This window comes from Danio rerio, chromosome 19, assembly GCF_049306965.1.
Source record: "Danio rerio strain Tuebingen ecotype United States chromosome 19, GRCz12tu, whole genome shotgun sequence".
In the NCBI taxonomy this organism is placed as follows: Eukaryota; Metazoa; Chordata; class Actinopteri; order Cypriniformes; family Danionidae; genus Danio; species Danio rerio.
This window is the reverse complement of record NC_133194.1, coordinates 5,215,982-5,231,517: the sequence shown is the minus strand read 5'-3', so window position 1 is coordinate 5,231,517 and position 15,536 is coordinate 5,215,982. Positions and strand designations below refer to the sequence as shown.

General features: G+C 39.2%; 1 protein-coding gene across 3 annotated transcripts in view; it reads right to left on the bottom strand.

The window, feature by feature from the left end:
- Nucleotides 1-2,819: 2,819 nt before the first annotated feature.
- Nucleotides 2,820-15,536, bottom strand: part of fam135b (family with sequence similarity 135 member B) — a 75,843-nt gene continuing 63,126 nt past the window's right edge. For all 3 annotated transcript variants that reach the window (XM_001343070.10, XM_068217718.2, XM_009301217.5), the window contains exons 14-20: nucleotides 13,734-13,900; nucleotides 13,216-13,307; nucleotides 12,532-12,629; nucleotides 11,599-11,750; nucleotides 10,526-10,636; nucleotides 10,329-10,442; nucleotides 2,820-3,138 (exon numbers count right to left, since the gene is read on the bottom strand). In XM_001343070.10, coding sequence (XP_001343106.4) covers nucleotides 2,933-3,138; nucleotides 10,329-10,442; nucleotides 10,526-10,636; nucleotides 11,599-11,750; nucleotides 12,532-12,629; nucleotides 13,216-13,307; nucleotides 13,734-13,900 — 940 coding nt within the window. In that variant the 3' untranslated portion in view covers nucleotides 2,820-2,932. The remainder of the gene's footprint in view (nucleotides 3,139-10,328; nucleotides 10,443-10,525; nucleotides 10,637-11,598; nucleotides 11,751-12,531; nucleotides 12,630-13,215; nucleotides 13,308-13,733; nucleotides 13,901-15,536) is intronic.

The window sequence follows — 15,536 nt, the reverse complement described above, 5'->3', positions numbered from 1 at the left end:
CGCAATGAAAGTTTTTTATAATTATGACTGATTATATAATTTTCATATTAATATTTGTGTAGGAAATAAGACATGGTAAAATGGATCAGAAAAGAGCAAAAGCAGTGTCTTGTCAACACAAGGGCATGGGGATTTAAACAGTTTCGCTCATTTCACATTGCGCAGACGCATAGTCAACCATTAGCACACAAAAACGTAAATCAAACACAAAAGGGAAACAACCACAATCAACATTGGGACACTTGATCTCAATTTACAGTCAAACGTGCTTTTGAAACAAAATGGGGTTTCACATAAAAAGGGGTTTCACATACAGCGGGGAAAATAAATATTTAACACGTCACCATTTTACTCAGAAAACATATTTCTAAAGGTGCCGTTGACTTTTTTCACCAGATGTTGACAGCAACCAAAGAAATCCATATATGCAAAGAAAACAAATCTAATTAGTTTACAAATGAAGTTATGTGCTAATAAATAATGCAGGGGAAAAAGTACACATGAAGAAAGGAAGGTGTAGAAAGCCATTGAAAACCCAGACAGCAACTGAAATCTCTCAGTAGTTAATCAGCAACCCCCTGCCCTTCCTCAAAATTAATATCCGCTGCTACAGCCCAACAACTACATTACCAGGAGAATGAAGAAGAAAGCAGGGTGGACATTTTAGCAAGACAATGATCTAAAACACAGGCAGGAAAACTCGTGAATGCTTCCAGAGAAAAAAAATCATGCTGTAGAATGGCCCAGCCAATTACCTGACTTGAATCCAATTGAGAATACAAAATAAAAATCAGATTTGATAAATGAGGCCCACAGAACCATCAAGATTTTTACATCCTGAGCAATGCATGTGACTTTAACCTCCATGACTTCAATTTCTTTTTAAGCTGCCATCACAAAAAAGCTTTTTACATAAAGCATTCAGTAGTTTTTTTCTTGTGTCATTTCATTCTTATTAAACATAATTTTTTTCAGATTTTTTATTTTTATTTTTTTTATGTTTGTATAGTTTGGGTTTCGAAAAAAAATCTGGTTTGATTCCACGTTAAAAGCTCCTTTATAAAGATTATTCCCATTTTAAAAAAAACATGACGCGTTCAATACTTATTTCCCCTGCTGTAAAAACACATTTTCGTTGATAAAACTGTTGACAGTTTTATCCAAAAACCCATGCAAACTCAAAAATGTAGCGATGACCTTGAAATGCTATTATTTAAAAGGGAATATCCATGGATGCTCAGTGTAATGATCAATCAGCAGCAAAAGAGTTAAATAAAAACAACATTTGTCGTAACGACTGATTGAGTCACGATTTCATACCTCACTGTATTCGAAGCTCCACACTGCTGTACTCTTGTGTTCGATGGAAGAAAAACGAACTTGTTTGCTATGACACAATGAGTGAGTGAATGGCTCGTTTCATATCAAGTGAATCAACAAAACAAATACTCTGTCATACTATAGTTAAGGCTGAAATGGTAAACACATTCAGATCACATTCGCTTACAGTATATGAACCCGTTTACTGCAGAAAAAGACAATGAGTTTTACCGCCATATGTAAAAAACATGATGGATTTGGCTTATTTCACAGTGAGATTCTCACTTCACAACATGAAACAGCTGAAACACACACTAGGGCTGCACAATATATCCTTATCGCGATAATTGTATCCAGAAATGCGCATCACAGACATTTGTGATCAATGGCATTTAATTTATGCGTCGGTAATTCATATGGGGCATTATTATCTTTAGCCCCGCCTCCCCAGTAGTTGCTGCTTTGATATAAGCTGAAAGGTGTACCCAGAATTATTAGCCCCCCTCTATATCTTCCCCCAAAATTTCTACTAATTAAAATAAGTTATTTTTTTTTTTTTTCAACAGATCTCTAAACATAATAGTTTTATTAACTCATTTCTGAAATCTGGATTGTTTTATCTTTGCCATCATGATGAAACATGATATTTGACTCGATATTTTTCAAGATACTAGAGTTCAGCTTAAAAGTGACATTTAAAGGCTTAATTAGCTGGTTAATTAGCTTAAGTAGGTAAGTTAATTAGGCAAATCATAGTATAATTATGTTTTGTTTTGTAGATAATCAAAAAATATATTGCTTAAGGGAGCTATTAATATTGATATGTAAAATTCAAAACTGCTTTCATTCTAGCCAAAATAAAACCAATAAGACCTTCTCAAGAAGAAAAAATATGATAGGAAATACTGTGAAAAATTCCTTGCTCTATTGGAAAATAATTCACAGGAGGGCTAATAATTTTGACGTCAACTGTATCTTTTACCTGTTTATTTTAAATAAATAAATAAAAATTGCATTTTTTTTCTCTAGAGAAGTGTTATATTGAAATGTCTTTATCGCAATACTCAACAACATCACATATTTTTCCAATATCGTGCAGCCCGAACACAAACTATTAAATTAGAATAAGTCGGTAAAAAGAAAGATGAAAACACTGATTAAGCGAAAACTCAAATACTAAGTATAATCTTCAAGTATTGATCTCCAGTGATATCGACCTCTTCAAGTTACGAACGGCGCAGTAGATATGAAGCTCGGTGACTGGAGGGAATGAACAACCAAAATTCTGTCGTAACGACATCATCTACACACGGAATTTACAATCAAACGATTAACGCTCCAGTTACAAGTATTCAGCGTTTAAGTTACTACGTCGTAAAGCTTCGTTAAGGCGAGCTCCAGCAGGTCAGTTTCCTTATTTTTTCATAATATACAATGTTCTTTTCTGTACAGATTTTACATAAATGTATTCTGATTTACAGTCTGAATCTTCAAATTGCTTTTTTTTTCTTGCGTCCAAATTTACTGACAAAAAATATATAACTCTGAAAAGAAACGCTGATGTACCGTTACTCTGATTGGCTCTCCAGCAGAACTTGAAGCATGATGCCATCTACTTGAAGTAATTGAGTCCGGCCACCAGTAGGAACTTCTCCAAGAAGAGTTCGGAGTCGAGCACGGCGATGTGAGCTGCGCGGCCGATCAGTGTGTTTGCGGTGTTTGGCAACGCGTGAAACACGTTCTGTCGGATGAGACGACAGTTTGGAGCACTTAAAAGTGGCTGGAGTAAGTTATTGATCATCTCTGTGTATACTGGACCTGTTAGAGAAGCAAACACACACACATTATTAACAACATTTTTAAATTTTTTTTCCCTATGCATTAAAATGTCTTGGTTTAATTGTATTTTTTTGTCGGGGGGGTTCAAGTTTTCCAATTATGTTCGGTAATATACCTCAGTGAACCAACTTTATATATTTAATTCAATTACATCTAATTTATTAATCACCTACTTGTAACTTGTAATGTTTTCAGTGTTTTGAGAGATATTGAGTGGTTCTCAATGACATTTGTGATATTAAATAAACCTATTAATGGATGACCATGAAAGACTGCACATACTTTTTATTTTACTGTGTAACTTCCGTGTGGAAGCAAGTGTATGATCAAATACAAACTATGCATCTAGTTTTACGCACACCTACAGTACAAATGTCTATTTTTTAAGAAACATGTTTTGTGAACAAAACACTTACGCTATCTGTTGGTGCTCTAGATTTGCCAGTTTCAAACGGCTGAATTTATATTTTTTGGCGCAAACATGCAATCCCACTGGTATGGACCATTATAGGGGTGATCAAATGTAAATTTTAAGTTATCTATTATTTTAATTATTAATATTATTTAAGATACAGAGCAAATTATTGTCACGATCGTGGTTGAGGAAACAGAGCGAGGACTCAAATTCAAGGAAAATGGGTTTTTGTTAATAGCAAAAATAAAATAAGCAGCAAAACAAACTACCCCGAGGGGGAAAACACTACCAAAACAAATAAATACACAATCAAACAGGACTGGGCAGGTTAAAAGGGGTCAGAACTGGAAACACGACAAGACATGGGTATAAACGACGACGAACTGGCACAGGACAGCAGACATGAAGAGAATATAAGCAGAAGTAAATTAACACAAAAAGATGAACATAATTAATTAATAATGGGTTAAGGAGGGTGGGACTAGACAATAGAAAGAAGAGCACATGAATCAGCGACAACCAAGCCATGTGCTCACATAAAACGGGACAAGAACATGTAGCCAATGAGAGAACTCATTAACCGCGTGTTCACAATAAGAGGACTGAAGCACGCGGCCACAATGTAAACACAGAGCCATGTGCTTGGACAACACAAAAACAAATAGATGCAAGACACAAGCACACGATAGATGCAAACACCTTACAGTGTTCTCACACATAATGCAACACGCATGTTTCATCTCAGCGCCAACCAAAACCGCAATAAACTAGATGGAGACACTGAGAATGAAACAGAACAAAACACAAACACGAGTACAAGAGCGCGTGTCCCAGGGACACACAGAGCGCACACAGAGACACATACAATGACAGAAACAGGACAAGACAGAGCCATTGTCTGGACTCTGCCACTAAAACAAGAATTTACAAGACCAGAGTGGCAGAACGCTGATAACTATTTCTTGCATTTCCTTTCTTGAATGACCTTTTTATTTATTTATTTTTTTTACTTATTTTAATATAAAACAAGTAGAACATACTTATATACATATATACTTAGATAATACTTTTTTTCCATTTATTTTAATACAATTTACATTCTAAATTTAACTTGAGTGAAATTAATAGCTAATAGTAGACAGTAAAATCTTTAGCCCTACATAAATGCATAGCAGCTTTACATATTTTTTACAGATTTGATGCATAAACCTTGCAGATTCTGCAAATACATTGACTAGTTTCTTTCCAGAAGTTTCTGAGAGTCTGCGAACATGCTTCATCTCTCAGTGGATTGATCGAAACCTGTGCACACATCATATTGGAAAATCTACAGCACCATCTGATTGATACTTTCCATATTGACGAGCTCTGTGCATTTCTCAGCTAGCTATGCATTAACCATTCATTTACAGTAAGTCTCTATTTCTTGGCATCTACCATTGTTCTATATGATAACAGACTGTGTGTGTGTACAGGTTTATGTACTTTACAGGGACACAACCTGTATAATGACATGTGTATGACTCAGTTGTCCTCTTATAAAGTGGTTTTAATAGATGGTTTCACCTTGTGTCCTTATAGTTTCATAACACTAACGTAAAACTATACTTAACGGGGTGTTTTAAAATTAAAAATTAAAATAGTTTCCTTTGAGGGTTTGGTTTGGGGCAATGACTGTAAAAAATATGGACGACGCGACAGCCCTTTTTCCCATTGAACGCCTTGAGGGCAAAACGCCTGCTTGACGGGCACAAACTGTCGCAAAAGACTGCTGAAATTGGAGCCAGACATGCGCAGAAGGACTGTCTGATGGAGCCAGAGGAGGAGCCGTGAAAATGAGCGGAGTCGAGCTTCCAATCAAACGCTTTATGTAAAATCAACTACGCCCCCCGAACTTCTCAGCATGCGTTTGCTGTCATATCAACACAAATGGATGTAATAACGTTAACAAATATGAGGGTTTTATATATTCAATCGCGCCAGCTCCAGGCCGAAGCGCATAACTTACTCGCGGCGTCGCAGGCTGATTCCGGCTCGCATGCGGCAGCGCCTGCTCGCTCGGCCGCCGCATCTGGCTCGATTGACTCGGACTGGAATCGGGCAGTGAGTCCAGGCATCCGGAGTAGGTCCAGCAGAGGTAACATTAGTCAGTCTGAGCTCTAAGAGATAAGTCTCCGGCAGGCGAGAATCTAGCCGGAACTGTGTTTTGCTATCTGGGTGGCTAGGCGTGTATCAGCAAACTAATAAAGCCCGAAAAAAGCCCTGAACTTAGCGAATAAACAGTGTTCCACCAGGATCATGTATGTCAGAAACTATAGTTTACTGCTGAACTCATTTTGTCATGGTAAAATAACACAGAAATCGAATAATAACATTTCAGTCTACTTCAGTCTCCTGCCGAAGCTCAGACGCCGCGCTTTGAGAAACTGTCAATCACAGCTGTAAATCACGATGACACGCCCAGCATTAAATTACTGCTAAAAACAAACTGTTTACAAAAATGAAGATCTGCACCTATTTCAGCACAATAACCAGTGCCTTAAGCGACCAGAACTATCTTTCGGGACATTTTATTGCAAGTGAAATATTTTTTTTTATTTGGGCTCAAGTCTCCTTCATTAACAAGGAGGAGGCGGGCTTTATGACTTGTACTGCAGCCAGCCCCCAGGGGGCGATCTAACGGCCGAAACCTTCACTCAAACGTAGGCTTGCGGCACACTTGGTTTGGGGCCATATAATAAGCCTACGTAGTGTCCCTGTAAACCGTGTATACATGTATATGTGTGTGTGCGGCAACTCAGAGTGTGTATCTTTAGCTCTCTCTGTCACATTGGCTTTCACAACGAGGCTGAATTCTCTAATCTCTCTCTCTCTCAAACCAAGAGAAAAATAGCTGTCACAGAAGCGCACGCCACTCTCAGAAGTGACAGTCTAATAAAATGAAAAGCGCTCTCTTTAACTTCCTCTCTTCCTGTGACGCTTCATCCACACTGCTGGCTGATTGATGTGTGGCTAATGGGAGACACAGAGAAACTAATCGGAGTTATACTGATGCCAGCGTGTTACAGTCGGTTGTTAGGGTGTTGCTATGTGGTTGTTGGGTTGGATTCAGCAAGTTGATAGAGTGTTGCTTAGTGGTTGTTGGTTTCAGCAGGGATGCCACTGGATGGTATGGGCACTTATAGGGGGGTGTGGACAAATGGTAGAGCTGCCGAACTAAAGTGAAAATTGTTGTGGGGGGCTTGCGGAAAATAATGCCAGAAGGGGGGTGGGGGGTGGGGGGAGGGGGTTGGGGGGGGGGGGGGGGGCTGTAGCTAACAAAAGTAAAGACCAGGTTGGTGTGTTTGTGAACGATAGTGAATAGCAGAGGGTGGGGAGGTGGAGTCGTGGACTGAAGTGAAGAGTGGGGGTTTGCAGACAAAACTTAAGAAGTGGGGGTGTGGGGATTGCTTGCGAATGAAAGTGAATAGCGGGGGGGGGGGGGTTGGGGGGGGAACCAGGCTGTTTATAATTGTAAATATAAAATGTTAACAGAAATTAAAGCAATTGATTCTGGGTTTTTCCAGTTGGTTACCAAGGTGCTGCGTTATGCAACCTAGGCTGTCTTAGTTTCCAGGGTATTACATTTGGTTGCTATTTGTAAGGGTGTTGCTATGTGGTCAAAGGGTTTGTTTCAGCACGTTGGTTGAATGTTGCTATGTGGTTGTTGTGTTGGTTTCAGCATGTTGCCAGGGCATTGTAATTGGTTGCTAGGGTGTTGTTACGTTGTAATAGGTGTGGCTTTCGCTGTTACCAGGCTGTTCATAATTGTAAATATAAAACATTAACAGAAATTGAAGCAATCGATTCTAGATTTTTCCAGTTGGTTGCTAAGGTGCTACGTTATGCAACCTAGGCTGTCTTAGTTGTTGTAATAGGTGTGGCTTCCACTATGTTACCAGGCTGTTATTAATTGTAAATATTAGGGATGTAACGGTATTGTAAATACCGTCATACCGCAATATTAATTTTTTTCGATATTACCGAAGTCGCATGACTCGGTAAAACTATAGGTCTTCTGAGAAAATTTGCTCAGGCGAATGAAGCGAACGGGAGGTAACGAAAACTACAATTGCCATCAGCCCATGCTTGACCATCATCCCTTGCGGTCTGTTGTTGCTACAGATCCAGTAATGCGGAAATGGAGTGTGCTGCTAGAAGCGGGGATGAAAAGAGCTGGAAAACTCTAAAGCAGGTCGCACACCAGAAGCGCCGCTCGGCGCCGCGACACGGCGCGTACATGACAGATTAAAGTATCGCACACCAGACGCGCACATTCGAATGATATTTAACATGAAACTAATCAGATGGCGCTCTGTGGCGCGGCTGAAAAATGAACTGCGTCCTGAGCCGGCGCCGCCGACAGCCGCCGGTGTGTGTATCCTGATAGAAACCTATGATTAGAATTCTAAAATACATGGCGCTGCGTGGCGCTGCGCGGCGCGCCGCCGAGCGTCGCTTCTGGTGTGCGACCTGCTTTACACGCACAGTTCAGTCCTGCATTATCTCCGTGTAAGTTCAGACTTCGCAAGTTTGATCAAGGCTGCAGTCTCTTCTTCTCAGTTTGATATGGAAAAGCAGACTATACCGAGGACACGGGTAAATCTTCAAAGGGAACCATGTACTTTATAACTTCATTCACATCACCCTGGCTTCGTTGTTTCACTTTCTCAACAATAAAATGTAAACATGATTTAAGGAACTGCCTATTTTCATTTTAATATTAGCAACTTAGACAGCAGAAATGTTGAGGCGCCGTGCTGCATAAGATGAGCGTCATCTTCACTGTGTGGATATTTATAACAAAACGGAGCCGATAACAACTGCCTCCTTTCAATTTCAGTAAAAATACGAAACACACCCTCTCTTTTGCTGAGTATCAGTTTTAAGAATCGATAATGGCCATTTTAAAAGTATAACATACAATAAGTTTATACATTATAGGAAATAAAGGCAAGCGATCAGTCAATATACAGAATGTAAGTGGTTACATTAATCATTAACTTATCTTTGCGCTCAGCCAAAACACGTTACCTGAGAACAAGTAATAGATTCCAGTGACCAAAGTCAGGGAATATGTCGTTAGATAAAGACAACAAGATAAATGAAATATCCCGTTTAATAAATATAGTGAGATTAGATCCAGCGGGAGATGCTTGATGAGAAGTCCGACTAGCAGAGCTCTCATCTGGGTAGATGGGCTGAGTGTGATTAAATGTTGAATGTGATGAGTTTTCAACAATACTAAATTGAAACTTTATTTTTTTACATGGTTTAATAGTTTTTTGTTATTAAAATTGAAGTTCCTGTTTCAAAGCTTACAGATAGATGGCTAATTTGTATGTCATTGACACTTTTGGCACTTTTTTGGAGTATTTTCATAAGTTTTGTTTTTTCCTGTAAATGATTCAATAAATACCGTACCGTGACATTCATACCGAGGTATTACCGTACCGTGAAATTCTGATACCGTTACATCCCTAGTAAATATACAACGTTAACAGACTTTGAAGCAATCAATTCTAGATTTTTCCAGTTGGTTGCTAAGGTGCTGCGTTATGCAACCTAGGCTGTCTTAGTTGCCAGGGTATTACATTTGGTTGCTATTTGTAAGACTGTTGCTATGAGGTCAAAGGGTTTGTTTTAGCACGTTGCTTGAGTGTTGCTATGTGGTTGTTGTGTTGGTTTCAGCATGTTGCCAGAGCATTATAATTGGTTGCCATTTTGTAAGGATGTTGCTATGAGGTCAAAGGGTTTGTTTTAGCAAGTTGCTTGAGTGTTGCTATGTGGTTGTTGTGTTGGTTTCAGCATGTTGCCAGGGCATTACAATTGGTTGCTAGGGTGTTGCTATGTTGTTAAAGCTGTGAGTTTTACTGTGTTACCAGGCTGTTTATAATTGTAAATATAAAACATATAACAGAAATTGAAGCAATCAATTCTTGGTTTTTCAGGTTGGTTGCTAAGGTGCTGCATTATATATCCTTAACTGTCTTAGATGCTAGTTGCTAGACCATTATTTTTTATTGCTAGGCTGTTTTTGATGTTGTTGTGGTTGCTGGGGTAAAGAAAAGCTGACGAACTGATCTTAGGGAATCCCATTTGGTTGCTAAGGGTGTTGCCAGTTAAAACAACCGATGCCATGATGGTACAGTTAGTCGCTCAGGAATGTTCATATGTTTGTTAATCTGGAGTTGCTATGCTAATTCTAAATTTAGATGTAAAATGTAAAACACTCACTTATTTCCTTTTTTTATAATGGGTAACATCAGCAGATTGAACCCCCATTTGGAAATATAATTATTAAAGCAAGTCATCATACAATATTCCATTTGGTTGCTAGGGTGTTGCGGTGTTGTCTAGATTGTCCTAATGGATTGCTAGAATGCTACAGGACATGCCTGCTAGTTACTCTGATGTTTTTAATTTTAAATGTAAATGCTAAAAGATTAGTTAAAGCGACAGATCAGCCAATTTCATTTGGTTGCTAGGGTGTTGCTTAGTGCTTGCTAGTTATTTGATAGGGCAAAGGTATTGTTGTTTGAGTGTTTATAGTACATTGTCTGGGTGTTCCTCTTGGTTGCTGTGTTGCTAAAGCATTAGTATGCTGTTGCCATGTTATAACATTTTTAAAGAATAATATGTGGTCATTTGAGTGGTTTTCAAAACATCGCCAGGGTGTTTCTGTTCTGAGGTTGCTATGAGGGAGCTAACAGACCTGTGGTTCTGTCTTTAAGGGCTGTCCGGCACATCTCAATTCGGGCCGAGTGAAAGGGCACATATCTGTCCTGTGGTGAGGCCACCAAGACCACATTCTTGAAGAACTGCAGACCTGGACAAAGACAGTAAGAAAACATGGATGTTTGTGTATGTGTGATTGTGTTCACCCTTGCTTATTTATCCACGTGCCTGTACCTGGTTTTTTGCTGAGCGTGTAGAGGAAGGTCTGTCGCGGGTCGGTGTGATCTCTGAACGTGAGCTGCAGCAGAGAGCCGGACTTCTTCAGTTTCTGCATTAGCCACAGACCTAAACAACAACAACAACAACAGAAACTCAGATTAATTTAGAATGACATGAAGGTTAGTTAATTATGACAGACTCTAAAGATTCAGTTTGGCAAACCCTGATGCTCCATATTGACTCCATACTTACTATGCAATACTGCTTGTTCACTAAGATTGCTTTTCTTTGGTCAATATTAACAATACAATATTAACAAGTGGATGCTGGACTGGTGGTGGTGTGAAGAGACCCCCCTTATGATTGTAAAGCGCTCCCCTGCTGAAAAATCCAGCTTAAACCAGCCTAAGCTGGTTGGCTGGTTTTAGCTGGTCGACCAGGCTGGTTTTAGAGGGGTTTTGGCCACTTCCAGGCTGGTTTCCAGCCATTTCCAGCCTGGTCTTAGCTGGTCAGGCTGGGAGATGACCAGCTAAAACCAGCTTGACCAGCCTAGCCAAGCTGGAAGTCCAGCCAAAACCAGCTATATCCAGCTTAAACCAGGCTGGTTAAGCTGGTTTTAGCTGGATTTGGCTGGTCATTTTCCAGCCTGACCAGCTAAGACCAGGCTGGAAATGGCTGGAAACCAGCCTGGAAGTGGCCAAAACCCCTCTAAAACCAGCCTGTTCGACCAGTTAAAACCAGCCAACCAGCCTAGGCTGGTTTAAGCTGGATTTTTCAGCAGGGTTTGCGTGTATTTACACGATAAATGCGCTATAAATACACATTACATTACAACAATGCAGTGAATTGTGAAATTCTATTACCAATTAAAATAGTTTTTATCCATGTAATTAATTCTTATGACTAGTCACCAAGATCCATATTTAACAAATATTTGTAAAACTGATCATTTAATCAATTAAAAGATCCAAATAACAACTTATTTTAAGTCGATTGTAACTTTATGGATGTTTTTTTTTTACTGTCACTTTTGATCAGTTTAATGAATAAAAGTATAGATTTGATGATGATGGGCAGTATTTCAGTACCTGTGCTGACCAGTGTGCTGTTATTATACAGTGTTCCCAGGTGGGGACCAGACAGAGATAGGAAGGTGTGGAGTTTACAAAGGTAACAGCGGAATCTGGGTCGGGTCAGTACAGAACGTATGATGACATTCCCCAAAGAGTGTCCAATAAAACTGCAAAAAGAAAAGGCAGACATTGAATTTCACTTAAATAAGTGTGCTACAGTAAATGAGGATCAGATTTTAATGAGATGTACGCCATTTTCCATTTTCAATTCTTTAATTAGACTCGCCTGAGTTTTGATTTTACCATTTGAGACTTCAGAGAAGGAACAAAGAGTGTGAATTTGATTTAAAAAAAGCATACCGGGTGAATAAAAAATTAAGATTTCACACATTAAAACTATTCAAATTAACTTGGAGAAACATTTGTTACGTTTTTCGCAGTATGACTAGATTTAATTTCTTCAGCATCACTTTGTTTTGCTTTACCGCCATCTTGTGGCAACAAGAAGAGGTTAAAAAAAGCACATCCCTCATGCTATACTTATTCAAAATAAAACACGTGAAGGAAAATCTTGACTATTATGTACCAAACAACAAATGAAGATACTTTTACTAAATATTTTTATGTAAAGACAAAAATAATGTGTCTTGTAACGAGATTACTCTGAAGTGTGGCAGATGTATATCAATATACAACCACAAGAGGGAGCACTAGTCTGTCATTTGTATTTGTGTGCACATAGCTTAGCACACGGTGGGATCATAAGGTTTAAAAGTCACACAGTGTTAATCTTGGGCTAGTTAACACGGTCTTGCTAGTCCTTTGAATGAAATCTGCCTGAAACTGAATCTCTACCAGTAACGTTAGTTTGAGATGTTCTTGAAATCACAGATGAAAATATCAATATGATGGTGAGTTTTACATGTGTTGAATGAGGTAAATTGCTACCTGATGCGGTGGATAGTGAGGTTGTACAGCTGGATGTGCTGAATGATCTCATCCAGAAGTCTGTCAGTCATGGTGTCAAAATCTGCAAACGTGTCTGTCTGGAAAAAACAAGATGAAGAAATGTCAACAGAAAGCTGATCAGGCTTAATCTGTAAACTATAAGAAAGGTCTGATTGGATGTTGAGGGGAATTGGAGCTTTCTGATTGGTTGATGTGCCCAGTTGCAGTGTTGTTGACTTGTCTAAAGTTATAATTGTACTCCATTCAAATGTTTATGCAAACATAATAATAATGAAATAATGTGAGGAAAATAGCTACAGATTTTTAGACTTTACCTAATTTTCATACTTTTAAATGGACTTCACGTTTCTGATTGTCAGAAACCTTATTGTTTTTATCTATTTTTAAAACTGATATTAATTGCTCATTGATCATTACCATTCATTTATGCATTCATTTGACCATTCACTGAAGTTCACTAGTTTTATACTGTAATAATGGTCTATACTTTGCTTTTTATATTTTGTCCCTTTTTTTTTTTTTTTTTTGCCCAAAGTCTTCTCAGTAGCCAATCGTTTAACAGGTTTTTTCTTTGTAAGACATTCTGATCTAACCATTAATCTGTCACTGTTCTGATTGGCTAATATGGAGTTTAGCAAGTGTGCTGATTGGTTGCATGATCACCTGGTTGCGTTCTGACATGAGGAAGTCCAGTCTAGATCCTGGCAGCCCGAGCTCTACAAAAGTCTTGACCAACCGCAGATCTGCGCTGTTACCTGGTAACAACAAACAAGATAAACAGTTTACTGTAGATCAATGGTCTTAAACTCAGTTCCTGGAGGGCCTCAGCTCTGCATGGTTTAGCTCCAACCAGCTCCAACTCACACCTGCCTAAAGCTGGGGTCACACTGCACTTTTCTCCCTATAGACTTCTATTCATACACATGTGAATGCGTCATAAATTGCCATAAACGCAAGCTTGTGCGACAAGTTTCGCAGTTCGCTGTGTTGGAAAGTTCAAGCTTGGTGAACGCTGTCCTTGAACACCTTGATTACTGGCATTAGCTTTTTGATTAGGGTTGGAGCAAAACTGTGCATAGCTGCGACAGGAATTGAGTTTGAGACCAATACTGTAGATAACCTGAGAAGTTTTGCATATTTAAATAAATCCAAACTGTTTTCTTCAAGGCTGAAGCATTTACCATCAAGTCCGTGGACGCACACCACCAGGTGGATCCCATCCTCAAACTCTGTGTCGTCTTCTTCAGGTGGAAAGTAAGGATGTTCAGACGCGAGGTAAGGCAGATCACTGTAGAGAGTGCCCCTGAACACCAGCTCCCTCAGCAGGGCTTCCTTTGCCTTAAAGAAGCTTGCAGACGAAAGTGAAAAACATTAATAGCATAGTGAATTGTACACTTAAGTAGTTACAGGCTGGTTGCCGGTTACTCTGATTGGCTGATTGGAGTTTAGCAAGCATGCTTTTTGGTGGAAATTTCCACCTCGTTGTGTTTTGACATGAGGAAGCCCAGTATAAATCCTGGTAGCTCGATCAGTATAAACATTGACCAACCGCAGATTAATAATAGAGCGAATTGTATACTTGTATAACAGCCTGGTTGCCAGTTGCTAATTTGTTATAATTGGATTTGGCACATTCATTTGCATTTCTTTCTTTGTTTTGTTTTTAATCAAAAACATAAAGTAAGGAAGTCCTATCAGTTGTTGATTGAAAGGGACTGAATGAGTGGAGAGAACAAAAGAAATAGCATGCATTTAGTCATACAAGACCTTAATTTCAATCATTCTTCAGCTAAAAATAAGTCTGTGTGAATAGGTTGCTTATGCTTAAGTTGCTTTTGGTAGTAGAGGCCAGCTAATGAAGTGCTGAGTTGGGTGGTGTATGACTGGTGGGGTTACATTGGTGCCGTGACCCGGATAGGGGTGAGGTTTAGGGGTGTGAGTGTAGCACAGGGCAGATAGTGAAGTACTGTGCAGGTAAACCTCACTTCTCTGACCTCTAAAAAGTCATGGTCATGTTCTTAGCCTTTTTGGTAGAGCAACCCACTCCCATACTGAGAGTCGGCAGTTCAGTCTCAGCTCGGAGCGGGTGGGGTGGTGTATGACCATTGGCGTAACACTTTTATTTCAGAATGTTGATGTGTTTCCGACTGAAATGGAATATTCAGTAAGGGGTGGGGCTTTCTTTTACGCATTATTCCCTCATAGGAAAACCAAAGAGAGGGCGTTAGTATGCTGTTGCTATGGAACCCCTCGGGTTGAAATCCACAGTAGGACCATCCGCCACTCCAATCGCAGAATGGTCAGACTTTGATTGAAGATTACCAAAAAAAAAAACCCCTAATTTTCTTCAGTGGATTGACTTGCATGGATTGATAGTTCGCTTTATGCTTAACAATGTGAGCTAGCAAAATAAACATTGTAAATTTTGATTTCACATGGACTTTAAGGTTTTTGAGGAAAACACACAGTATTTTCCTGCACATTTTGTGACATAAAGGGGACTTCTGTGGTGTTTAGAGCCCTAATTGCAGTTTCAGTGCAGCTTCAATAATCAAAATGCCCCCCTGTTTTAATCAATAATCTGATTAATGTTAGTTTCAAAGCAGTGGACCAATCAGAAGAACTAGGAGGTGGGGGAAGCATTGCGAGCTTGGGTCTACGGTAGCAAGTTGAAATGACAACTGTTTTAATTGACGTAAACATGGCAGAACCATCCCTGAGCTCTCCATCTCACAATTTCAGAAGCAAAGACACATTCTCTGTGAATGACACCTCAGTTGTTGAACCACTATGGTCATCTTCTACCTAAATCAAGTGACTTGCACATCTAGACTGACTGTATTCATCCTCAGACTAAATGAACCAAATGGTGACTCCTGTAGATTGACAGTGCATAACGAATACATGTACCTTTGCAATCCTACTGAGCACCATAGAAGTCTACTCCTGTATATGTAAGAATATATATGAATACATAAAACTAA